The sequence below is a fragment of the Ascaphus truei genome, chromosome 1, assembly GCF_040206685.1.
Source record: "Ascaphus truei isolate aAscTru1 chromosome 1, aAscTru1.hap1, whole genome shotgun sequence".
In the NCBI taxonomy this organism is placed as follows: Eukaryota; Metazoa; Chordata; class Amphibia; order Anura; family Ascaphidae; genus Ascaphus; species Ascaphus truei.
In genome coordinates, this window is record NC_134483.1 from 258012601 (window position 1) to 258039105 (window position 26505).

The window sequence follows — 26505 nt, forward strand, 5'->3', positions numbered from 1 at the left end:
TGTGTTTGGTTTTCGCCAAACGTAGCTCTGTGCATTATGGCCAAACATCTCCACTTTGGTCTTGTCTGTCCAAAGGACATTGTTCCAGAAGTCTTGTGGTTTGTTCAGATGCAACATTGAAAACCTAAGCCGTGCTGCCATGTTCTTTTTAGAGAGAAGAGGCTTTCTCCTGGCAGCCCTTCCAAATAAACCATAATTGTTCAGTCTTTTCTAATTGTACTGTCATGAACTTTAACATTTAACATGCTAACTGAGATGTAACTCTTGTTTTTTTTGCAATTTCTCTGAGCATTGCAGGGTCTGACCTTGGGGTGAATTTGCTGGGACGTCCACTCCTGGGAAGATTGGCAACTGTCTTGAATGTTTTCCACTTTTGAATAATCTTTCTCACTGTAGAATGATGGACTTTAAATTGTTTGGAAATGGCCTTATAACCCTTCCCAGATTGATGGGCAGCAACAATTGCTTCTCTAAGATCATTGCTGATGTCTGTCCTCCTTGGCATTGTGTTAACACACAGCTGAATGCTCTAGACCAGCAAACTGCTAAAACTTCGGCTTTTATAGAGGTGGTCACACTTGCTGATGATCAATTAATCAAGGGCATTTGATTAGCAGCACCTGTCTGCTACTTAGCATCTAAATTCCTATGGAAGCAGTAAGGGTGTACTTAGTTTTTCACACAGCTTCTCCGTTTTGGCTTTATTTTTGTTAAATAAATCATGACACGGTGTAATATGTCATGTGTTTATGTTCATCTGAGTTTGCATTTACCTAATTTTTAGACCTGCTGAGATGATTGTTATTATGTCCTGATAATTCAAAGAGGGTGTACTTTCTTTTTCACACAATATATATATATATATATATATATATATATATATATATATATATATATATATATATATATATATATATATATATATATATATATATATATATATATATATATACAGTGGTTGACAAATCACCAAAAAATCTACTCGCCGAACAAAAAAATCTACTCGCCACCTAGTACCACACGTGTGCTGCTTGGGCCAATAGGAGCTCGCCATGATGGTAAATCCACTCGCCTGGGGCGTGCAAATGTATAGGTTTGTCGAACACTGTGTATATATATATATATACACATATATATATATATACACATATATATATACACATATATATATATATATACACATATATATATATATATATATATACATATATATATATATACATATATATATATATACATATATATATATATATATATATATACATATATATATATATATATATATACATATACACACACACACACACACACACACACACACACACACACACACACACACACACACACACACACACACACACACACACACACACACACACACACACACACACACACAGCAGTTGTGTGAATATGTTGTTTGTAAGGGAGAAAATTATTTGGAGCATGTTATTTATAATATTCATTGTCACAGCAGCAGGATTTCCTTACCAGTTAGATCATATTTTATCTACAGTAATCCCTGTTTTGTGGCATGGCAAGGGAGCAGTGATGCTTTTAGATTTACGGCTTGAGTTGCTATCAAGCATTATGTTATGTTAAAACTGTTACTATAAACTGTGGACATTTTCATGCAAATCAGTGTCTGTTTCATTTTGTATTTGATTTTGGATTAAATACTGCAGCCAAGGACCCTTTAGGGACCTAAATTGTATAATCAAAATGTAATTGTTTGGATGTTACATGTTACATTTTGTGTGGCTATTTCATGGGATTTGCACAGTAAATACACAGTCAAAGTGAATCATATACACAGTAAAGCGTTATGATTTCTAAAGATCAACACATTCTAATGACTGACTTAGCCCCCCACATTTTATGCTGCTTAATACAGTTTATTTGTTAACATATTTTTGGATTGCAATGGGGCAGAAGTGCTCAGCTCTATCACATTGTGTAGACGGACTTTCACAGAGGTACACACTTGGAGGTTATTAAGAATTTATAGTAGTGTTAGGTACACTTGAGATGTGGTCTGCCGTGTAGTGGCTCAAGGGCTTACAACACTTTAGCCAAAATGTTAAACTAAAAGACCATTTTATTTAATAGATATCTATACATATATATTTAGGCACTGTACCGTGTATAAGTTTCACTGGATGTGCACTGAGCTCTTTCTGTGTTTCATGTTCTGTCTCTGGTTTTAAATATATATTGCCATGCTCAGTAGCACTCCTCTGTGACACTTATATGCTTATAAATATGTTGTGGTTATTTTGGGGGTTCAATATAGAGCTTGTAGGTGTCCTGTATGTTTTACAATTTAGTATCATCAGCAAAGATGGAGACTTTGCTCTCGAAGCTAACCTCAAGGTCATTAATAAACAAGTTAAAAAACAGGGGTCCCAGTACCGATCCCTGAGGTACTCCACTCACGACTTTAGCCCAACCTTAAAAAGTTCCATTTATAACAACCCTCTAAAAAAAACCATATATTTTTACGGAGTCAAATTTGTTTTATTTTGTACACCAACCTCGTGTGAAACCGTCTCAAAAGCCTTTGCAAAATCTAAGTAGACCACATCAAACTGCATTACCCTGGTCTAAATTCCTACTTACCTCCTCAAAGAAACAAATAAGGTTAGTTTGGCACGATCTATCCTTCATAAATCTATGCTGACTATTACTAATAATTTTGTTTTCCATTAGGTTTTCCTGAATGTTATCCCATATTAAACCTTCAAGTAGTTTCCCCACTATTGAAGTCAGGCTTACAGGTCTGTAATTTCATGGTTGTGATATAGCTCCCTTTTTAAATATAGGCACCACATCTGCTTTACACCAATCTTGTGGTTCTGAGCCTGTGGAAATGGAGTCCTTGAATATTAAATGTAATGGTTTGGCTATTACTGAGCTTAACTCCTTGAGAACTCTTGGATGTATGCCATCAGGGTCAGGTGCCTTGCTTACTTTAATTTTTTCAAGCTTCCTATGAACTTCTTCCTCAGTTAACCAATTGTTCATTAATATGGAGGTTGTGGCTTCCTCCTGCAGCACTACCATTGAAATTGATTCTTCTCTGGTAAACACAGAGGCAAATAATTTGTTTAATACCTCTGCTTTTTTCTTATCTCCAATAATCTGCCTACCCATCTCACACTGATAGGATCCTATATTTTCTTTTCTGATTTTTTTTCTTATTAAGGTACTTAAAGAACTTTTTAGGGTTGATCTTACTTTCTATTGCAATCCTTTTTTCATTATCAATTTTTGCTAATTTGATTGCCCTTTTGCAATTTATGTTACATTCCTGATAGTTCTGATATGATGCCTCCGTCCCTTCTGACTTCAAGAATCTAAATGACACCCCTCTTCTTTTCCATTTCCTCCCCTACCTGTTTATTTAGCCACATTGATTTTGACTTATTTATTTTATACTTATTACCCAAGGGTATACATTGAGTATGCTATTCTAACAATGTTTTAAAGACAGCCTATTTATCTTCTACATGTTTCCCTGTAAAAACATCATCCCAATGTTTTCCTTGTAGATTAGTCCTCAGTTTATTAAAATCTGCCTTTCTAAAGTTTAAGGTCTTTGTTGAACCCGTCATCTGTTTTTTGATAATTTATTTCAAATGAGACCATGTTATAATCACTGTTACCCAAATGTTCCAGGACTTTAATATTTGCTATTACTTCTACATTGTTTGATATTACCAAATCCATTATTGCCCCTCTCCTGGTTGGTTCCTCAATAATTTGGGTCATATAATTGTGTTTAAGCACCCCCAAAAACCTGTTTCCTTTTGTTGTAATGCTAATCTCATTGCCCCAGTCTATGTCTGGATAATTAAAATCACCCATTATGCAAACATGACCTAGTTTTGATACCTTCTCCATTTGCAAATGTATTTTAGATTCCTCAATCTCACAGATATTTGGTGGTTTATAGTATGGTTTATAGCATATCCCTACAAACATTTTCTTTATATTTGTACCTCCACTGCTAATTTCTATCAACATGGTTTTTACATTTTCACAATTCCCTTCATAAACATCTTCCCTTATAATAGGTTTTAGATCGGTTTAACATATAAGCATACTCTTCATCCTCTTCTATTTGCTCAATCCTTCCGAAAAAGGGAATACCCCTCTAAATTAACTGCCCAGTCATGACTTTCATCCCACCATGTTTCAGTAATGCCTATGATATCATACTGCAGAGGTTGGTGATCCCTCTTCCCGGTTTTCAAGCTCATCCCTAACACATTTTTTAATTGCAGTTCTTGCTATGCACCTGTGATTGACCAGTCTATTAAGACAGTTTTCCCTCCATTAGAGAGGTTATGAGAGCTTTTTGCAGTTACAGCAGTGTTAGGACCTTACAATGACATGGGTGTATGCTTAAAATACTTTGGCCAAAGAATTGAACTAAATGACCCTTGCTTATGAAACAGATATTTAATTTGTCAAGTTGGATGTAGCACTAGGCCTTATTTGTTTTTTTTTGTTCTGTACATGAGGTCAAATCCTAGTAGTACTCATTTAGACACAAATATATGATGTGGTGTATTTTGGTTCTGAGCTTACAGGGGTGGTGTACAGGGCCTCAGACCGGGTGGGAATTCTTTTAGAAACGAAGCCAGATCAAATTCTATGTTTAAACCCTTGGGGGCTAAGGTTTTTAAAGTATATATCCAAAAACTACCTTTTTTGGATAAATAATTCAACCTATCGCCCCCCCTCCACCAATTAGGTTTAGTGAGAAATGTGCCAGCTTTCATTCTGTAGTAACGAATAGAACGTATGAGATTGGTACATTTATCAACTGTAAAAGTAGGTTCTGTGTGTATCTTCTGCAGTGTCCATGTGGACTCCAATATGTGGGAAGAACAGGAAGACCACTAACACGCAGACTAGCAGAACACATTTATAACATTAAAAGAGGTCTGGAGACACATAGTGTCTCCAATCATTTCAGAATAGCCCACAATCAAAATCCCAAAGGTTTAATATGTAAAGGAATAGATTGTCCTAAACCTAATTGGAGGGGGGGCGATAGGTTGAATTATTTATCCAAAAAAGAAAGTTTTTGGATATATACTTTAAAAACCTTAGCCCCCAAGGGTTTAAACATAGAATTCGATCTGGCTTCATTTCTAAAAGAATAAACAGATTATATGCCCTTTTCATTTTATTTTGCAATAATGCCCTTAGCCCTATCCACACAGGGTTGGTCCGTTTTAGCAAGTATATATTTTATTAGGATGTATATATGTACTAACATGTTGTATCACGTTTAGTTGTAAGTCTGATGATTATGGTGTATTTGAATCCCAAGGTGTCAATTCCCTTAGATACTCATTGGTTAATAGCGGACAAGCATACACTAACAGGTGTTGCATATTAGTTCATTACTGGCAAAGTTAATTATCCCTAGAGGGTATTTAAAGACAGATCAGCTACAACTCCTCATTCCTTTGAGAAAGTGGCGTGCCTACGTCACGAAACGCGTTAGGGTGGGAGGAGCTAGGATCCCGTGTGAGCAGTGCAGTGCAGCATCAGTGTTTGAAAGGTGAGGAGTCTGCCAGAACCCTTGGCTGTAAACCGGAACGCAGCCAGGTGGGGGGAGAGACTCTATCAGAACCAACCGGAGGAGTTATGCTGTGAGAGAGCCCTTCTCATCCGGAGCAAACACAGGAGGCACAAGCTGCGGACGGCATCCTTACGAAGTGTTGTTATGCATGTACATATGTGAGTACATGTGAGTAAATCATCCATTGTTTTTAGTGCAGGTTTACCAGCCGTTTTATAGGCTTGTTGAAGCCGTTTTTTATAATTAAATTTGTGACCCCCTTTGTTTGCTATTGTTCATATCCTTGTCTGGGGGCTCGTGGAGTTCGGGGGATTCTGGGAATCACGAAATCCCAAGAGACAAAGGAAGCACCCAGGAGATTCGTGGTGTATAAGAACGGAAAGGGAATAAAGCACAGATTGTCTCCACTGTATCCTGAAAGAAACACTCCTGTAAGTGTATTCAGTCCACACTGGGGAAGTTGTTAGTAAGGGGTTAACATCCAACATCAGTAGTACTGCGCAATGGTGTACCCTTGTATCAATTTCAGGTGTATTGAAGAGCTGCAGCAGTGAAGAAAAACTACAGCAATCCACTTCAAGTTTTGGACTTTGAGACACTCTTTAAAGACTGGACTGTTTTCAAAAGGACACAGTGACTCTTTAAGCGCCAGGTATCCTCCGTTTATTTTCTTGGACTGACCACACTACTACCTAGTTGGTCGCGCTGTTGACGTCACACGGACGTCTCACCCGACACGTGTTTCGTTCCTGACTATGGAACTTCTTCGGGGGTTGGGCGGGTCTATGCTCCCTGCAGCCTTTTATGTTCTGTGGTTGTCATGGTGACCTAGTAGCGTCATCATGACATAGTGTGTCATGACAAGCAAAGGGGAAAAGGTGATCTATGCAGAGAAACATAGGCTAAAAAACGGGTCCTATTAACCCATGAATACAGGTTAAAAAACATACATGGTGAAATCTCGTAGAGAGATACTGACAAGGGCAAATTTATAGGCACATAAGTTATCATAGAATGTCTATGAATGTGCTGAATGACAAATAAATTGTATTTAGGAAACAGTAGTCCCACAATGGACAGTGTGTGTCAGATACTTGTTCAAAAAGGGGGAGGGTTGGGTTTTGTTTTTGTAGGGGGGGGGGGAAGCTACAGAAAGGGGGTGTATACAAAACCCTCATTCAAGCCCCCAGGAGATAGGGTCCCCAAGGTGTATATCCACCTAGACTCTTTTCTCAGCAGAGCATTGTCTAGATCCCCCTTACATATCCCCAATTTCACAAGGTCAATCCCCTGGAAGGATAAATTAGAGACATCCCCCCCCATGGGCAGAATTGACATGTCTGGCAACGGGTACATCCTTTTTGGTGTTCACGGTACTTATGTGTTCCAGAATCCTTCGTCTAAATTCAAATGATGTCTTCCCAACATATTTAGTACCGCATTTGCATGTTACCAAGTACACAACTCCCTCTGTTTTACAGTTAATGAAATTTCGCATACCGTATTGTTTATTATTACTGTATGTGAACCATTAAACTGTTTTGAGGTATGTATGTATTTACATGCCTTGCATGCACCACATTTATAGGTCCCCGGTGTCCTACTGCTGTCTAGCCATGTTGTGTTGTTGTGGCCTTGATAATGACTGTGTAACAAATAATCCGCAAGGTTTCGTGGGCGTCTATATGTAATAGACGCCTGGGGGTTTAGTACCTTTCTAAGGTCATTATCCGCAAGAAGGATGTGCCAATGTTTGTTCATGGAGTCTCGAATCTCTCTCCATTGTTTGTTGTAGGTGCCTATCACCCTGATGGGTTGGGTGCCCTCAAGGTCTGCTTTCTTGGTAAACAGTAGTGTTCCTCTGTCTGTGCGTTTTGCCCGTTTATATGCTTTGTTAACACAGGATCGACTATACCCCTTGTTGAGAAACTTGTTTTTCATTTTCAGAGACTGGATCTCAAAGTCTTTAGGCGTTGAACAAGTTCTTCTGACCCGTAGGAATTGGCCCGTTGGTATCCCTTGTATCAAGGGTCGCGGGTGATGGCTTGATGCCAACAGAAGGTTATTGGTTGCCGTAGCCTTCATGTGTACCGTGGTGTGGAGTAGGCCCAGAGCATCCTTGTAGATGTCAAGGTCTAGGAAGGTAATGCACTCTTGACTCAGGTTGTAAGTGAGTCTAAGATTATGCGTGTTCTGATTCATCTTCTCTACAAATGACAGGAAAAATTCTCTGGTTCCACTCCACACCACGAGCACATCATCGATGTAGCGTGACCAGAGCTCTATATACTGTGTGAACTCAGACATGGTGTCGGTGAACACACTACTTTCTTCCCACCACCCCAGGTACAAGTTGGCATACGTAGGGGCACAGGTTGTGCCCATCGCCGTACCCTGGAGTTGGTGGTAATATTTGTTCTTAAAAAGAAATAGTTGTGTGTCAATACATATTGCAGAAGTTCAATCACGAAAGTTTTATGGTCCCTATGTTCAGCGCTTCTTGTTTTCAGGAATGATTCCACTGCTTTGAGACCCACTGGATGCTGTATGCTGGTGTAAAGTGATTCAACGTCCTGGGACACCAGAAAAGTGTGTGGTGTCACCTGGACACCGTCAATTTTCTTGAGGATGTCGGTTGTGTCTTTTGTATGTGATGGGAGATTAACCACAAAAGGTCTTAGAACTACATCAAGATAAGTGCTTGCATGCTCGCTGAGGGAATCAATACCCGATACTATAGGTCTTCCCGGGGGATTCTTGGGATCCATGTGTAGTTTGGGTAGTGTGTAAAAGGTAGCTATTTTAGGTTTGTTTACCAAAATATAGTTGAACTCTTGTTCAGTTATCACTTTCTTAGTGAGGCCTACTCTCAAAATTGACTGTAGTTCATGGTGAAAAGACCTGGTGGGATCCTCATGCAGGATTTTATAGCATGTTCTATCACTTAAGAGTTTTATGTTTTCACGGACATATTTGTTTTCGTCCATCAACACGATATTCCCTCCCTTGTCAGAGGGTTTGATGATTACCTCCCTGAGGTCACTCAGTTCCTGTAGAGCGATTTTCTCCCCTGAAGTCATGTTGTCTGTCCCTCCCCTAGATGTTATTTGTTCGAGATCTTTGACAACCAGTTTGATAAAGACATCCACGTTCGTATTTGAACCTATATATGGTGTGAAATGACTTTTGGGCCTCAGTGATGTAAAGGGACCCTCGCCTAGCTCTCTATTACCCTCAATCTCTAGAGCTACATGGTTCCTGTAAGCTTCAAAGTCTAGTTCATCAGCAATTGCAAGAAAGTCAGGGGGTATGGTAGATTGTTCCCTTTTCTTAAACATTTTATGTAGGGCTAGTTTTCTACCAAAGAGGTGGATGTCTTTGACCCAATCTACAGTACATACATACATTTCTCTGCCATTCTTGACTTTCCAATCCCTAACAAATATAACCCATGCAACCTCTTCTTTGTTTGACTCTCTACAGACCAGCGTCTATTACTTTTTCTTCTTCCTCCATTTCACCTCAGGAATTTGCTGCTTCTTTCAAGACAAATGTTGATTCCATTTGGCAATGCATCCCCTCTGTATGCTCCTCATATTCTACACCTCTTACTAATGCTCTTCCTGCCTTGCTTGACTCTCTTCTATTACAGATTACGATGTGCTGTGAGGTCACCTTAAAGGGAAAGAATCAGTGGTAAGTGATTGGTTGGTGTGTACCATGTGATTCCTTCCCTTTAAGGTGAACTCACAGCACCCAATCAGCTTGCTTGATGTACCATCAGGTTTGTTTGAAATGTCATTCTCAGCCAAATTTGATGGATGTTCACGTGGTACATCCACTAATAGAATTGGAGGATTTACAATATGACTGTCAAATGGGACATAAGAGGCCTTATATAAGGCCTGCCACTTCTCAATTAACAGTCAACATATGCAACAAGAAAAGAAAGAAGAAATCAAGAAAACTTAAGAAATAATTACTTACTGGAGACTGCATTTCTAGCAACAGAGTATCCATTGCTTTGGGTCACATTGAGAATCCATCAACTTCAATCTATTTCACCTGATTTTTTTGTTTTTTGTACCATTAGGCAAGGGTTTTTTTTTGTTTTTTTTAATGGACATAAGGCTAGGATTATAAAAAAAAAATTATGGTTGGGTCTCGGCCCTTTATTCAATTTGTCTTCTTGTGCCCCCAAGGATGAAAAGGATGGCTTTCATACCGACAGAGGTAAGTACTACTTTTATTTATTTAGGGTGTTCATTGATTGCCAGTGTGGTTATCTAGGCCCCTCGTTGAGGGTTTAGGTAGCCACAGTGACAATCAATTGATTAAAAGGCTAGAGTTTAATTATGTTCTTGTTTTTTATTGTAATGCCTATTTTTTTAAATGTATTTTTAAAACTCTTCTCCATTGGCAAAAGTACTATTAGCCTGATTTCTCTAACAGGGTTATTACCCATTACTGTGTGGGGTGTGGGGGTACACTTGTTCAGATTAGGGTTGGTGGTGGTTGGAGGTTGTTGCCCTGGGGTTTGTGGTTAGGTGTCCCACGAGTGGGCAGAAGGGGTTAACCCCATTTGTTACATTAGCAGTTAGTCACTAAGGCAGCGTTTCCCAAATGGGGTTCCATGGAGCCATCGCAGGGGTTCTGCCTACAGACTGACTGTGCCGGCTTTCCCTAGCATGCTGCAACGGCTTTCCCCCTCAAACCCCCCCCCCCACTGAGCCCACTCTCTGGTCAGGACTGCAGGAGTGCGCCCTAGCTGTGCGGCACTTCCGGAGCCTACTAGAGCGCGTGTTGAGTGCAGCACTGACCACCTCCTGCCTGACCGCCGGCGCTTCCCTTCTGTCACGATTGTGCTCGCCACAAACCTGGGTCGGACCGCGAGGCTGAGGTGGGGTTGTAAAAGCACCGACCTGAGACCGTGCAGGCTGATCCGGATTGCGCAGTTCGTTGTCGTACATCGCAGGATCAGGATAGGAGAAGACAGCGTCGTCGTTGTACAAGCCAGGGTCAGGGCTGGAGATATCAGGATAAACATTGTTCAAGCAAGAGTTTGGCAACATGTAGTCAGGAGAACCCCGCTTGAGCTTAGGAGCGCGGGGTTGGGCTCTGCGCGAGCGACGGCCATGGCCCATGGTGCTGGTCACAGGAGATGGTAAGCAGACCAGCGAAGCACACCGCTTAGCTGCACGGGTGAACCAGTGCTACAGCGCAAGAGTCCTGAGCGGCCTGGGGAATCCTCTGTAACAGCGCAGGAACCAGGACACGGCCTCTCTAGATTAGGGAAAGAGTAGGCCCCAGGAACCAGGAAGCTATAGAAAGACAGGGAAACCACCGCTGCAGTGCAGGAATCCAAGAAGCTGAAGGACGCAGGGACGAAACCTCCGCTTCTGTGCAGGAATCCAGGAGGCTGAAGGACGCAGGGACGAACCTCTGCTTCAGCACAGGAGAACAGGAGCAGACCGCTGCGTGAATATAGCAGCCGGTCACAGGAAACAAGGAGCTGAAGTCAACAAGAAGAGTACTCAGCTACAACACAGGAGACTGGAGCAGACCGCTGCATGAATATAGCAGCCGGCCTTAGGAAACCTGGAGCTGCAGACAACAAGGAGAATACTCCGCTTCAGCATGAGAGACAGGAACAAGCGAGGGCTTGTGGCAGAACAGTAAGTGACATCCAGTAAGGACTATGCTCGGCAGGGAGCATTATGGGAAGACAGTACTTAAAGGCCAGCGGGCCAATCCCCGGTGGGGGGTGTGAAGGTACTGCTCCAATGAGTGAATGCAAGTCTAGGTTGCAGTGATAGGCTGCACAGCTGCAATAGATACCAGAGGGAGTGTGTATTGCTTTGGTGAGTGAATCCAGGCTGCAGCAAACATCAGGAGAGGTGCTCCAGGACTGCACATGTCTGCAAGGTAAGGCAACCAGTAAACCGTGGAGCAGATTCCTTACACCTTCACCCCCCCCACCCAGCCACCAGGACTGGTGCGCTTCCCTCACTGGCAGCACCGCTGCCCTCACCCCCCCCCCCTCACCACCCCCCCTCCAGCACCGGCAGAACTGCTGCCGCTCCCTCACCCCCCCCCTGCACCGCCGCCCCTTCCTGTAAACCCCACGCCACCAGGACTGCTGCGCTTCCCTCACCGGCAGCACCGCTGCACTCACCAACCTCCCCTCCCCCCCAGCACCACCGCTGCCACTTCCCTCACATCCCCCCCCCCCGCACCGCTGCCGCTTCCCTCAACAACCTCCCCACCACCACCGGCAGCACCGCTACCGCTTTCTCCGCCTGCACCCGCAGGGTTGGATACCAGTCTCTCCTCCCACCTGAGGTAGGCTGTGGGAGATATATGTATTTGGACAGCGGGGGTCTTTTAAAACTGTATTAGACCAAGTGGGGACTTTTAAACCTGTATTGGGGCAGCAGGGGCTTTTAAAAATGTATTGGGACAGCGGGGGTCTTTTAAAAATGTATTGGGGCAGGGTTTTTATTTTTAAAAATGTATTAGGGCAGGGGGTCTTTTAAAAATGTATTGGGGTAGCGGGGGTCTTTAAAAAATGTATTAGGGCAGGGGGTCTTTAAAAAATGTATTGGGGAAGCGGGGGTCCTTTAAAAATGTATTGGGGCAGCGGGGGTCCTTTAAAAATGTATTGGGGCAGCGGGGATCTTTTAAAAATGTATTGGGGCAGCGGGGATCTTTTAAAAATGTATTGGGGCAGCGGGGGTCTTTTAAAAATGTAATGGGGCAGCGGGGGTCTTTTAAAAATGTAATGGGGCAGCGGGGGTCTTTTAAAAATGTATTGGGGCAGCGGGATTTTTTAAAAATGTATTGGGGCAGCGGGGGTCTTTTAAAAATGTATTAGTGCAGCGGGAGTCTTTTAAAAATGTATTCGGGCAGCTGGGGTTTTTTAAAAATGTATTGGGGCAGCGGGGGTCTTTTACAGACATGCGAATACAATTGTCAACAATTAAACCGGATATAAGAAGAATTTGCCAAAAAATGAAAATATTACACTCTGCTCATTAAGAGGTATGAAGTTTTTTGTATTTTTTTTTATATACTAATAAAAATACAATATAAAGATACTATAATTATTAAAAATATAACTTTCATTAAAGGTTTTTGATCTTGAACCAAGAATTTTTTTTGCCTGCCACACATTTCTTTCCTTTTTTATTCATGTGCTATGCTAAAAATATTTAAAGGGTTCCATTCTGTTGTACAAAATATAAAAGGGTTCCATGACTTAATTTAATTGGGAAACACTGCACTAAGGTAATGGAGGATGATAAGTAATTTATTTTAATATTATTTACATTTATTTTAAATGTATGTTTCATTTGAAGGTGCTTCTCTTCTGTGGAACTGTAGAAGATAACAGGAACACTCCCAAGCGCAAAATACTCCCCTCAGGTACATAGAAAAAGGAAAAAACACAACATAGTGCAATAATAGGATTAAATACACTTTAAACTATCCACTCAAGTGGTAGAAGATTAAATTCTTTTTTTGCATCATTGCACTATGTTGTGTTTTTTCCTTTTTCTGTATATCTAAGGGGAGTATTTTGCGCTTGGGAGTGTTCCTGCTACCTTGTCTAAGGGTGTTGGGAAACACCCTCTACCAGCTGCATCTCCCCAGTGGTTGTATTTATTATTATTTATTTGATATCCTAATTTTGTTTTATCTACACACTTTTGGTGATTTGCGCTTATCTTCTGTGCTACACGAACTGTATAAGATGCAGTATTTTTTATTTTACTGGGTGCAATATTAACTCTGTTTTAACTGAGCTTGATGTCTCCAGGCTTTAACACCATAAGGAATTACTTAATTACTCAGCACTGATTCTGCTCATGCATGTCAATATTCTGTAGTAACTCACAAATTTTAAAACTGTATGCTGATTTTTGATAGTCTCTTTTTTTGTGTGTGGTAATAAAATAATCAGAACTGATCTCGCATAAAACTATTTAGCCTTAGAAACTCTTTCTAAATGTACTGAACTGGATGAACACGTTTCTAACAGTTGTCAGAGACACTATAGAACAGAATATTTTCTTTTACTTATATGCTGCATGGGCATTTTAATAGATTCTGCCTGGAACAAAGACCTCAATAAATCTTTATCAGATGACATGAACACTGCTTCAAATATCATCCAAGCCTAATTCAGTGTCTTGGAATGTTTGAACTGTGTACTGTAAGTACATTGTGATGAGGAAACTGAAAAAGTATTTTTTTTTCCATTTTACTATTCAAAAAAAAAAGACTAAAAAATTGCAGATTATAGCCCCAGCGACGACGACGCAATGTTGTGTTAAAACAAGTTTACTTAAGCTGTTGCGTGCGCCTGTAGCAGATGCGACTGCTTGGTTACGATCTCTGGAAGTCAATGAAAATTGATTTTTCGGCGACCGTCGTGAGACTTCAGCGGGCACGTGAGCACCATAGGCAAAAAATGTGGTGAAAATGGCGATGGATTACGTCACGACGTCGCGTCACCATAGCCAGGACTATAAGTGCGGCCTAAGGACCTGGAATTAGATTTATTTATTTTTATATGAAAGTACATTTTAGAAAAAGATTACTTTATGAGGCAATGTTATACTGTATGTGCCTCTTTCTTCAAGAATTTGTGATGATATCTGCTGTTGTGAATTCTTTATAACAGCAGTAACCACTCACTTTATTTGTTTTTCAATAATCAAAACCGGAGGGAACACAGAAACTTCAATAGCTCTATAAGCCTGTTCCCCAGATAACATGTTGTATATTAGTCCACCAATAGGAAGTGGTGACATTTTCTCCCCATGTCAATCAGGCTGAGGCTGACCTATTGGCCATTTTGTGGCCAATAAAACAAGGATCAAATTGTAGGTAGTTATACATTAATTGCGACAGTGCCAGTGATCAGAGAACTGTATATAGCCATGGCTGGTCCAGCTATCTCTCTACCTTCCCTGTCATGTAGGTTCTAATAAGATGTAGACAGTGACAGGCTATCCTATGGGGTTTTCCCCCTCCTCATGCTTACTTCCTGAGTGACAGGAGTGGAGATGACACAGGGCCCTCCCTCTTTGAGCTTCAGGAAGGAAGAACCTAAATTATAGATTGAAGTTCAGCCCCTTAGGGGTGAAACCTTCAGTTGGTTTCCAGCCTGCCCCATGCATGGGGTGGGAGAGTATTGGAGATGTCTCCTTCCGGCTGGGAGGGAGACATGTGCCCAGCCTCATGGGCTGAGGGCAACAAGCTACTCTAGCCAGGCTTCAATATTACCTGCAGGCCAATACCATCCAGAAGCCAGGGATCTATCCTATCAACTGAAGCATACGCTGTAATGACACCGGCAGTGGCTGCTACAATAAATAGCATCCTCATTTATACTTCTGGCTCGGCGACAGTCTGTTGGACAGAGGTATTGGGGGTAAAGGTGTAACGCTTGCGCGAGCCCACAAACAAGACCTGACCCCGGCACTGAGGTGGGAAGGACTGTGCCACACACCCACAGTAGCGGGGGCGAGCCCAGAAGGTGTTTTGTAGCGTTGCTGGGTCTGGGTATGTAGAAAGGGTTAATCCAATACTTGCCGGGGTCCGTGGGTTGGAGAGGTACACGTAGTTGGAGTCCGTAAGCCTGTGTTCTGGGGTTGGAGAGGTATTCGTCGTCGTTATCCGTAAGCCAGGGGTCAAGAGCCAGAGAGAATCCAAATGCAAAGCCAGGTCGGTACACGAGAGGTTAACTGCAGAGAACAAGACAAGACTGGGCTGGACAAGACAGGCACACGCAAAGGCTACACAAGGTTATGTTCAGCAAGGTATGACAGGAAGAGGAAGTTTCTTATAGGAGACAGGAACCAGTAGGAGAGGGGGCGGAGTGGAGGCGGAGCCTCTGCAGATGCAAAGGATAGGCTGCAGGAGACAAGGGCTCACTGCAATCTTGACTAGCAGCTGGGGCTCGTTGCGCGACGTCACGCGTGCACGCCGCGCGCAGCGGAGGTGCGGTGTGACTGAGGGGGCGGAGCTAAGGTCTGTGACCTGGTAGAAGAGGAGCGGGTGCGCACGCGCTCTGTAAACAGAGCGGGGGTGCGCGCACCAGAGGGGGGCAGATCGGAGGCAGCAGCCGCTGCAGTACTTTTATGTAAAGAGGAGGAACCGCGCCGCAAGGGACGCAATCCCCGAATCCTCACAAAAGGTTGTCATGGTGGGACAGCCTGCAGCTCTGCTGAACCCACTATGTCTGGAGCGCTGACACCAAGAGGAGAAGAACTAGAGGATCCCAAAAAGGACTGTCCTGTTCCCCCACATGATCGCGTTCCCCCACATGATCACGTGGAACTCTCTTGTTCCCTCGCAGGTAATCATCACTACATCAGCAGTATCCTACCCGAGTTCTCCCAGAGGGGGAGGGGAGGGGGTGGAAGAACAGGTGCTACATGTACATAGAATTTTGGGGACACAAATCCCTACCGATAGGGATTACAATCTAATTTTGGTGGCTGAGGTACAGGGAGATAAAGTGGCTTGCCTAGGTATCAAGGAGCTGATAATGGGGTTCAAACCAGTTAGTGGCCTTGTTTTTAGAGTCAGTAATGTTACTCACAGAGCCACTCCTTCAGCCTTTTTAAACACATCAACTGGTAATGTATTGATAAAAAATAATGTAAAGAGACATACCTTTGTCTTTCACTTTTAATAATTCTGGATTGCTTTTTACACTGCAAATACTAGTGCGATTGAATTTCTTCAAACGCTGTCTCCAATCTTTTGTAACAGTATCTTTGGCAGCTAAACAGCAACGTGGGAAAAAAAACTGTGTAAATATCTGCATTCTCAAAATGTGCATGTATTTGATCTGTAAGAAAATGCAATTTAATGCAAAATATTAAATAGTAAGTACTGTATAACGGAAAATGAAAAGATTGTTGCAGAAAGAAACTGTTGTTTTGCTCCTTACTTGATATCTCCTTGTCCACGCCAGTATCTTCTGCCACTTTTAAAAAAATCTAAAGTAACAAAACAAGAAACAAACCATCAACTAATCTTTATTCACTTGTTTTCATAAAATAGAATTTGTCCACTTATAAGTTATACAGTATAAGCATTGCGAATGTACCTCTTCCAAAGTAGTGTCTGATAGCCCATAGCTGGAAATGTCCAAGTTTGAAAGTTGAGAGTCAAGTTCTTCAAAAAGCATAACAAAGGCTCCATCTTCTGCTCCTTTGTATGGTAGAATATAAGTAATTTCTTGGCCAATGTTTTGTAAAAACTGGGCGTGTGCAACATGTTTCTGAATTAGGCTAGTTATAGCCCTTACATCTGCATACAGTAAAATTCAATAACAATTCAAAGTTAACAATAACAAGTCCAGAATGTGAGAAAATATTCTATTAACTTTGCAAAGGTTTTCTTATTGCTCAAAAACATGGATCAACATATCTTAACAGTGAACGTGTGGCATATTGCATGACTACAGGGTTTCCTTTCTTTCACATATTTTGCCACCATGTGAAAAACAAAAACAGTTTTTGTAATGCTACCTCTTGCACAACCAAATAATAAACTCTATCCAAAAGTTTATCATATATTTAACTTCCCCATTTTTTAAACAACGTGGTTTGTGCTATAAGCTTGTTGCAGTTTGTCACTCTAGGTCATTTAGAAAGGCCCGGTTGTTCCTGAGTATTTATATTAATATGGGAAATATAAAATAGTTAACTTTCCGTAGACCCTATCATATTAAAATGGAGGGCTTCATAGTTTGGATTTTTCAATCTCTTGACCTAATTAAATCCTAGCTTGATTGGATATTTGGTAGCCCTTAAACTCCAAGTGTTGTTATTTGTTGTAAATTGTTCCCATTCTGCATCTGTAATCTTATATGCATGGAAAACTATCCCATCACTGGTTGGAACATTCTTCTATTTCTAGGCTTCTTAAGATCAGGAAATTAGCAGCAGTCTCTCTTAAAATAGCCAGTGAGAGCAATAATGGCTGCTTCATCTGTATACGTAACTCAGGAACCATGGGATCCTTGCAGCTGTAATGTACTGTAGCAGTAGAGTACTGATATGGGGATTTCATAGTTCACATCATGTTAAAAAACATTGCTGATTTAAATAGTTTGGATGAGGTTTTAGAATAAAGATCAATGTGAATTTTACCAACATATATATTTTTTTAAATATCTAGATATCATTTCGGTTTTTATTCTTCCTCTGTCTCCTTTATGGATTATTTGTGAGGATAATTTTTTTAAATATAATTTGTTTCAAAATAAATATGTTTGTCTAAATGCATTCAGGCTATTTAACTGAACAACTCAGAACTGAACAGTAAGAAGTTTAGGCATATCAATTAAAATGCTGTACATGCTATTGCTCTTTTTCAATATTATTTTGCCAGCAATATATATTACTCTTAAATGTATGTTGGCCCTTGCTCTGCAGTAATGAGATTTCACATTCCTTTCTAACCTTGCATCACATCTTTGCTTTCATTTTCACTGCTGATTCTTTCATTCTCATTGTTGTGTGACGAAATATTTCTCTTGTCCTGAAAATAAAAAAAGTTAAATACGGATTTGCCATGGTTTCATCAGCTATGTCAGTTTGTCCTTTATAAAACGTCAGCTAAATTCAATTATATAGTGTTCTCTTTTTCTGCCATCGTATGAATGGCAGGGCAAAGATAAATGAATACAACTGCTGCAATAGATTGATCCAAACATGTAGGCAGGTTGATTAAAGTGTCCAAAAGCAATTTGAGTAATAGTATTCATCTGTTACTTCAACTTGGTTCTTCAATTAAATGTAGTTACTGTGAAATAAAGCTACCTAGTAGGAAAAAGGGGGGGTTCAAAATACTATAATAAAGGAAAAGGCGTTAAAATCTTTACATGTGGTATCTATGCTGTAGATTTAATGCATAACATTGTGTTGCATTGCACCCTTTTCAATGTAAGAAACATTTGAAGAAATTAAACGATGTATCGTTACTACAAAAATGTAGGAGCTTTGGAACTTACAGAATAAAAGCTGATTCCCCGCTGGAGAGGTCCGCGCTTAGCGTTTTGCGCGCTTACCTTAATCAATGTGTATCGCAACTTCCACTCTCCCGCTGAGCGCGCTCTCATGCTCTCCCAAGTGTGTTTTGGGAGACAAGGGAGCTATACATTCGAGCTCAGAGCAGGGTCACATGAGAGAGAGGTCGTGTTCTACTGTCTTGTTACTATAAACCATACACAAACATGGAATTTAACAGAGAGAAGTGGAAGGGCAAATGGACTGAGAGAGGGGGGCAAATGGACTGAGAGAGGGGGGCAAATGGACTGAGAGAGGAGGGGGGCAAATGGACTGAGAGAGGGGGGGGGGCAAATGTACTGAGAGAGGGGGGGGGCAAATGGACTGAGAGAGGGGGGGCAAATGGACTGAGAGAGGGGGGGGAGCAAATGGACTGAGAGAGGGGTGGGCAAATGGACTGAGAGGGGGGGGCAAATGGACTGAGAGAGGGGTGGCAAATGGACTGAGAGGGGGGCAAATGGACTGAGAGGGGGGGGGGCAAATGGACTGAGAGAGGGCGGCAAATGGACTGAGAGAGGGGGGGGCAAATGGACTGAGAGAGGGGGGGGCAAATGGACTGAGAGAGGGGGGGCAAATGGACTGAGAGAGGGGGGGGGCAAATGGACTGAGAGAGGGGGGGCAAATGGACTGAGAGGGGGGGCAAATGGACTGAGAGAGGGGGGGCAAATGTACTGAGAGAGGGGGGGCAAATGGACTGAGAGAAGGGGGGCAAATGGACTGAGAGAGGGGGGGCGAATGGACTGAGAGAGGGGGGTGGCAAATGGACTGAGAGGGGGGGGGCAAATAGACTGAGAGGGGGGGTGCAAATAGACTTAGAGAGGGGGGGCACATGGACTGAGAGAGGGGGGGCAAATGGACTGAGAGAGGGGGGGCAAATGGACTGAGAGGGGGGGGGCAAATGGACTGAGAGAGGGGGGCAAATGTACTGAGAGAGGGGGGCAAATGGACTGAGAGAGGGGGGGACAAATGGACTGAGAGAGGGGGGGGGGCAAATGGACTGAGAGAGGGCGGGGCAAATGGACTGAGAGAGGGGGGTGGCAAATGGACTGAGAGGGGGGGGCAAATGGACTGAGAGGGGGGGGCAAATGGACTTAGAGAGGGGGGGGCAAATGGACTGAGAGAGGGGGGGGGCAAATGGACTGAGAGAGGGGGGGAAATGGCCTGAGAGAGAGGGGGGGAATGGACTGAGGGAGGGCAGCCAAATGGACAGAGAGGGGGGGAAATGGACTGAGAGAGGGGGAGGGCAAATGGACTGAGAGAGGGGGAGGGCAAATGGACTGAGAGATGGGGGGCAAATGGACTGAGAGAGGGGGGCATATGGACAGAGAGGGGGGGCAAAAGGACTGAGAGAGGGGGGGCAAATGGACTGAGAGAGGGGGGCAAATGGACTGAGAGGGGGGGCAAATGGACTGAGATAGGGGGGGCAAATGGACTGAGAGAGGTGGGGGGGGGGAATTGACTGAGAAAGGGGGGGGAAATGGACTGAGAGAGGGGGGGGGCAAATGGACTGAGAGAGGGGGGCAAATGGACTGAGAGAGGGGGGGGAAAGGACTGAGAGAGGGGGGGCAAATGGACTGAGAGAGGGGGGCAAATGGACTGAGAGAGGGGGGCAAATGGACTGAGAGAAGGGGGGGCAAATGGACTGAGAGAGGGGGGCAAATGGACTGAGAGAGCGGGGGCAAATGGACTGAGAGAGGGGGGGCAAATGGACTGAGAGAGGGGGGGGGAATGGACTGAGAGAGGGGGGGCAAATGGACTGAGAGAGGGGGGGCAAATGGACTGAGAGAGGGGGGGCAAATGGACTGAGAGGGGGGGGCAAATGGACTGAGAGAGGGGGGGGCAAATGGACTGAGAGAGGGGGGGGGCAAATGGACTGAGAGAGGGGGGGCAAATGGACTGAGAGAGGGGGGGGCAAATGGACTGAGAGAGGGGGGGCAATTGGACTGAGAGAGGGGTGGGCAAATGGACTGAGAGAGGGGTGGGCAAATGGACTGAGAGGGGGGGCAAATGGACTGAGAGAGGGGGGGGCAAATGGACTGAGAGAGGGGGGGGCAAATGGACTGAGAGAAGGGGGGGGAAATGTACTGAGAGAGGGGGGGCGAATGGACTGAGAGAGGGGGGTGGCAAATGGACTGAGAGGGGGGGCAAAAGAACTGAGAGGAGGGGTGCAAATAGACTTAGACAGGGGGGGGCAAATGGACTGAGAGAGGGGGGGAAATGGCCTGAGAGAGAGGGGGGGCAAATGGACTGAGAGAGGGGGGGGGGAATTGACTGAGAGAGGGGGGGGGCAAATGGACTTAGAGGGGGGGGGCAAATGGACTGAGAGAGGGGGGGCAAATGTACTGAGAGAGGGGGGCAAATGGACTGAGAGAGGGGGGGGGGCAAATGGACTGAGAGAGGGGGGGCAAATGGACTGAGAGAGGGGGGGGGCAAATGGACTGAGAGAGGAGGGTGGCAAATGGACTGAGAGGGGGGGGGCAAATGGACTGAGAGGGGGGGGCAAATGGACTTAGAGAGGGGGGGGCAAATGGACTGAGAGAGGGAGGGGCAAATGGACTGAGAGAGGGGGGGAAATGGCCTGAGAGAGAGGGGGGGGCAAATGGACTGAGAGAGTGGGGGGAATGGACTGAGGGAGGGGGGACAAATGGACAGAAAGCGGGGGGAAATGGACTGAGAGAGGGGGAGGGCAAATGGACTGAGAGAGGGGGAGGGCAAATGGACTGAGAGAGGGGGTTCAAATGGACTGAGAGAGGGGGGGTCAAATGGACTGACAGGGGGGGGCAAATGGATTGAGAGAGGGAGGGGCAAATGGACTGAGAGAGGGGGTGCAAATGGACTGAGAGGGGGGGCAAATGGACTGAGAGGGGGGGAAATGGACTGAGAGAGGGGGGGGAAATGGACCGAGAGTGGGGGGGCAAATGGACTTAGAGAGGGGGGGCAAATGGACTGAGAAGGGGGGCAAATGGACTGAGAGAGGGTGGCAAATGGACTGAGAGAAGGGGGGGCAAATGGACTGAGAGAGGGGGGGCAAATGGACTGAGAGAGCGGGGGCAAATGGACTGAGAGAGGGGGGGCAAATGGACTGAGAGAGGGGGGGGGCAAATGGACTGAGAAAGGGGGGCAAATGGACTGAGAAAGGGGGGGCAAATGGACTGAGAGAGGGGGGGCACATGGACTGAGAGAGGGGGGGGCAAATGTACTGAGAGAGGGGTGTGCAAATGGACTGAGAGAGGGGTGTGCAAATGGACTGAGAGGGGGGGCAAATGGACTGAGAGAGGGGGTGGCAAATGGACTGAGAGGGGGGGGCAAATGGACTGAGAGGGGGGGGGCAAATGGACTGAGAAAGGGGGGGGGAAATGGACTGAGAGAGGGGGGGCAAATGGACTGAGAGAGGGGGGCAAATGGACTGAGAGGGGGGGCAAATGGACTGAGAGAGGGGAGGGGCAAATGGACTGAGAGAGGGGGGCAAATGTACTGAGAGAGGGGGGGCGAATGGACTGAGAGAGGGGGGTGGTAAATGGACTGAGAGAAGGGGGGGCAAATGTACTGAGAGAGGGGGGCGAATGGACTGAGAGAGGGGGGGGCAAATGTACTGAGAGAGGGGGGGCGAATGGACTGAGAGAGGGGGGTGGTAAATGGACTGAGAGGGGGGGCAAAAGAACTGAGAGGAGGGGTGCAAATAGACTTAGAGAGGGGGGGGGCAAATGGACTAAGAGAGGGGGGGGGAAATGGCCAGAGAGAGAGGGGGGCAAATGGACTGAGAGAGGGGGGGGAATTGACTGAGAGAGGGGGGGGCAAATGGACTGAGAGGGGGGGGCAAATGGACTGAGAGAGGGGGGGCAAATGTACTGATAGAGGGGGGCAAATGGACTGAGAGAGGGGGGGGGAAATGGACTGAGAGAGGGGGGGGCAAATGGACTGAGAGAGGGGGGGGGGCAAATGGACTGAGAGAGGAGGGTGGCAAATGGACTGAGAGGGGGGGAAATGGACTGAGAGGGGGGGGGGCAAATGGACTTAGAGAGGGGGGGGCAAATGGACTGAGAGAGGGGGGGGCAAATGGACTGAGAGAGGGGGGAAATGGACTGAGAGAGTGGGGGGAATGGACTGAGGGAGGGGGGACAAATGGACAGAGAGGGGGGGGAAATGGACTGAGAGAGGGGGAGGGCAAATGGACTGAGAGAGGGGGAGGGCAAATGGACTGAGAGAGGGGGGGCAAATGGACTGAGAGAGGGGGGGGGCAAATGGACTGAGAGAGGGGGGAAATGGACTGAGAGAGGGGGGGCAAATGGACTGAGAGAGGGGGTGCAAATGGACTGAGAGGGGGGGCAAATGGACTGAGAGGGGGGGAAATGGACTGAGAGAGGGGGGGCAAATGGACTGAGAGAGGGGGGAAATGGACTGAGACAGGGGGGGCAAATGTACTGAGAGAGGGGGGGCAAATGGACTGAGAGAAGGGGGGGCAAATGGACTGAGAGAGGGGGGGGGGAAATGGACCGAGAGTGGGGGGGCAAATGGACTTAGAGAGGGGGGGCAAATGGACTGAGAAGGGGGGGAATGGACTGAGAGAGGGAGGGGCAAATGGACTGAAAGAGGGGGGGCAAATGGACTGAAAGAGGGGGGGGCCAAATGGACTGAGAGAGGGGGGGGGGGCAAATGGACTGAGGGAGGTGGGGGGGCAAATGGACTGAGAGAGGAGGGTGGCAAATGGACTGAGAGGTGGGGGGGCAAATGGACTGAGAGGGGGGGGCAAATGGACTTAGAGAGGGGGGGGCAAATGGACTGAGAGGTGGGGGGGCAAATGGACTGAGAGGGGGGGGCAAATGGACTTAGAGAGGGGGGGGCAAATGGACTGAGAGAGGGAGGGGCAAATGGACTGAGAGAGGGGGGGAAATGGCCTGAGAGAGAGGGGGGGCAAATGGACTGAGAGAGTGGGGGGAATGGACTGAGGGAGGGGGGACAAATGGACAGAGAGGGGGGGGAAATGGACTGAGAGAGGGGGAGGGCAAATGGACTGAGAGAGGTGGAGGGCAAATGGACTGAGAGAGGGGGGGCAAATGGACTGAGAGAGGGGGGGGGGCAAATGGACTGAGAGAGGGGGGAAATGGACTGAGAGAGGGGGGGGCAAATGGACTGAGAGAGGGGGTTCAAATGGACTGAGAGAGGGGGGGGCAAATGGACTGACAGGGGGTGGGGGCAAATGGATTGAGAGAGGGAGGGGCAAATGGACTGAGAGAGGGGGTGCAAATGGACTGAGAGGGGGGGCAAATGGACTGAGAGGGGGGGAAATGGACTGAGAGAGGGGGGGGAAATGGACCGAGAGTGGGGGGGCAAATGGACTTAGAGAGGGGGGGCAAATGGACTGAGAAGGGGGGCAAATGGACTGAGAAGGGGGGCAAATGGACTGAGAAGGGGGGCAAATGGACTGAGAGAGGGGGGCAAATGGACTGATAGAAGGGGGGGCAAATGGACTGAGAGAGGGGGGGCAAATGGACTGAGAGAGCGGGGGCAAATGGACTGAGAGAGGGGGGGCAAATGGACTGAGAGAGGGGGGGGCAAATGGACTGAGAAAGGGGGTGGCAAATGGACTGAGAGGGGGGGGCAAATGGACTGAGAGGGGGGGGGGGGCAAATGGACTGAGAGAGGGGGCAAATGGACTGAGAGAGGGGGGGGCAAATGGACTGAGAGAGGGGGGGGGCAAATGGACTGAGAAAGGGGGGGGAAATGGACTGAGAGAGGGGGGGCAAATGGACTGAGAGAGGGGGGCAAATGGACTGAGAGGGGGGGCAAATGGACTGAGAGAGGGGCGGGAAAATGGACTGAGAGAGGGGGGCAAATGGACTGAGAGGGGGGGGGCAAATGGACTGAGAGAAGGGTGGGCAAATGTACTGAGAGAGGGGGGCGAATGGACTGAGAGAGGGGGGGCAAATGTACTGAGAGAGGGGGGGCGAATGGACTGAGAGAGGGGGGTGGTAAATGGACTGAGAGGGGGGGCAAAAGAACTGAGAGGAGGGGTGCAAATAGACTTAGAGAGGGGGGGGGGCAAATGGACTAAGAGAGGGGGCAAATGGACTGAGAGAGGGGGGGGAATTGACAGAGAGGGGGGGGGCAAATGGACTGAGAGGGGGGGCAAATGGACTGAGAGAGGGGGGGCAAATGTACTGATAGAGGGGGGCAAATGGACTGAGAGAGGGGGGGGGGAAATGGACTGAGATAGGGGGGGGCAAATGGACTGAGAGAGGGGGGGGGGCAAATGGACTGAGAGAGGAGGGTGGCAAATGGACTGAGAGGGGGGGGGGGAAATGGACTGAGAGGGGGGGGGGGCAAATGGACTTAGAGAGGGGGGGCAAATGGACTGAGAGAGGGGGGGGCAAATGGACTGAGAGAGGGGGGGAAATGGCCTGAGAGAGAGGGGGGCAAATGGACTGAGAGAGTGGGGGGAATGGACTGAGGGAGGGGGGACAAATGGACAGAGAGGGGGGGAAATGGACTGAGAGAGGGGGAGGGCAAATGGACTGAGAGAGGGGGAGGGCAAATGGACTGAGAGAGGGGGGGCAAATGGACTGAGAGAGGGGGGGGGGCAAATGGACTGAGAGAGGGGTTAAATGGACTGAGAGAGGGGGGGCAAATGGACTGAGAGAGGAGGTTCAAATGGACTGAGAGAGGGGGGGGGCAAATGGACTGACAGGGGGGGGGGCAAATGGATTGAGAGAGGGGGGGCAAATGGACTGAGAGAGGGGGTGCAAATGGACTGAGAGGGGGGGCAAATGGACTGAGAGGGGGGGAAATGGACTGAGAGGGGGGGCAAATGGACTGAGAGAGGGGGGAAATGGACTGAGACAGGGGGGCAAATGTACTGAGAGAGGGGGGGCAAATGGACTGAGAGAAGGGGGGGCAAATGGACTGAGAGAGGGGGGGGGGAAATGGACCGAGAGTGGGGGGGCAAATGGACTTAGAGAGGGGGGGCAAATGGACTGAGAAGGGGGGGAATGGACTGAGAGAGGGAGGGGCAAATGGACTGAAAGAGGGGGGGCAAATGGACTGAAAGAGGTGGGGCAAATGGACTGAGAGAGGGGGGGCAAATGGACTGAGAGAGGGGGGGCAAATGACTGAGAAAAGTGGGGGGGAAATGGACTGAGAGAGGGGGGGCAAATGGACTGAGAGAGGGGGGCAAAAGGATTGAGAGAGGGGGGGCAAATGGACTGAGAGAGGGGGGCAAATGGACTGAGAGATGGGGGCAAATGGACTGAGAGAAGGGGGGGCAAATGGACTGAGAGAGGGGGGCAAATGGACTGAGAGGGGGGGGGCAAATGGACTGAGAGGGGGGGGGGGGCAAATGGACTGAGAGAGGGGGGGCAAATGGACTGAGAGAGAGGGGGGCAAATGGACTGAGAGAGGGGGGGGCAAATGGACTGAGAGAGTGGGGGCAAATGGACTGAGAAAGGGGGTGCAAATGGACTGAGAGGGGGGGCAAATGGACTGAGAGGGGGGGAAATGGACTGAGAGAGGGGGGGGAAATGGACCGAGAGTGGGGGGGCAAATGGACTTAGAGAGGGGGGCAAATGGACTGAGAAGGGGGGCAAATGGACTGAGAGAGGGGGGCAAATGGACTGAGAGAAGGGGGGGCAAATGGACTGAGAGAGGGGGGGCAAATGGACTGAGAGAGCGGGGGCAAATGGACTGAGAGAGGGGGGTCAAATGGATTGAGAGAGGGGGGGGCAAATGGACTGAGAAAGGGGGGGCAAATGGACTGAGAAAGGGGGGGCAAATGGACTGAGAGAAGGGGGGGCAAATGGACTGAGAGAGGGGGGGCAAATGGAC

General features: G+C 46.6%; 1 protein-coding gene across 5 annotated transcripts in view; it reads right to left on the reverse strand.

The window, feature by feature from the left end:
• LOC142496631 (phospholipid-transporting ATPase ABCA1-like) overlaps positions 1-26505 on the reverse strand; it is a 1672602-nt gene that overhangs the window by 732222 nt on the left and 913875 nt on the right. For all 5 annotated transcript variants that reach the window (XM_075603302.1, XM_075603295.1, XM_075603331.1 and 2 more), the window contains 4 exons: positions 18082-18160; positions 16722-16924; positions 16563-16611; positions 16283-16393 (listed from right to left, as the gene is read on the reverse strand). In XM_075603302.1, the coding sequence (XP_075459417.1) occupies positions 16283-16393; positions 16563-16611; positions 16722-16924; positions 18082-18160 (442 nt within the window). The remainder of the gene's footprint in view (positions 1-16282; positions 16394-16562; positions 16612-16721; positions 16925-18081; positions 18161-26505) is intronic.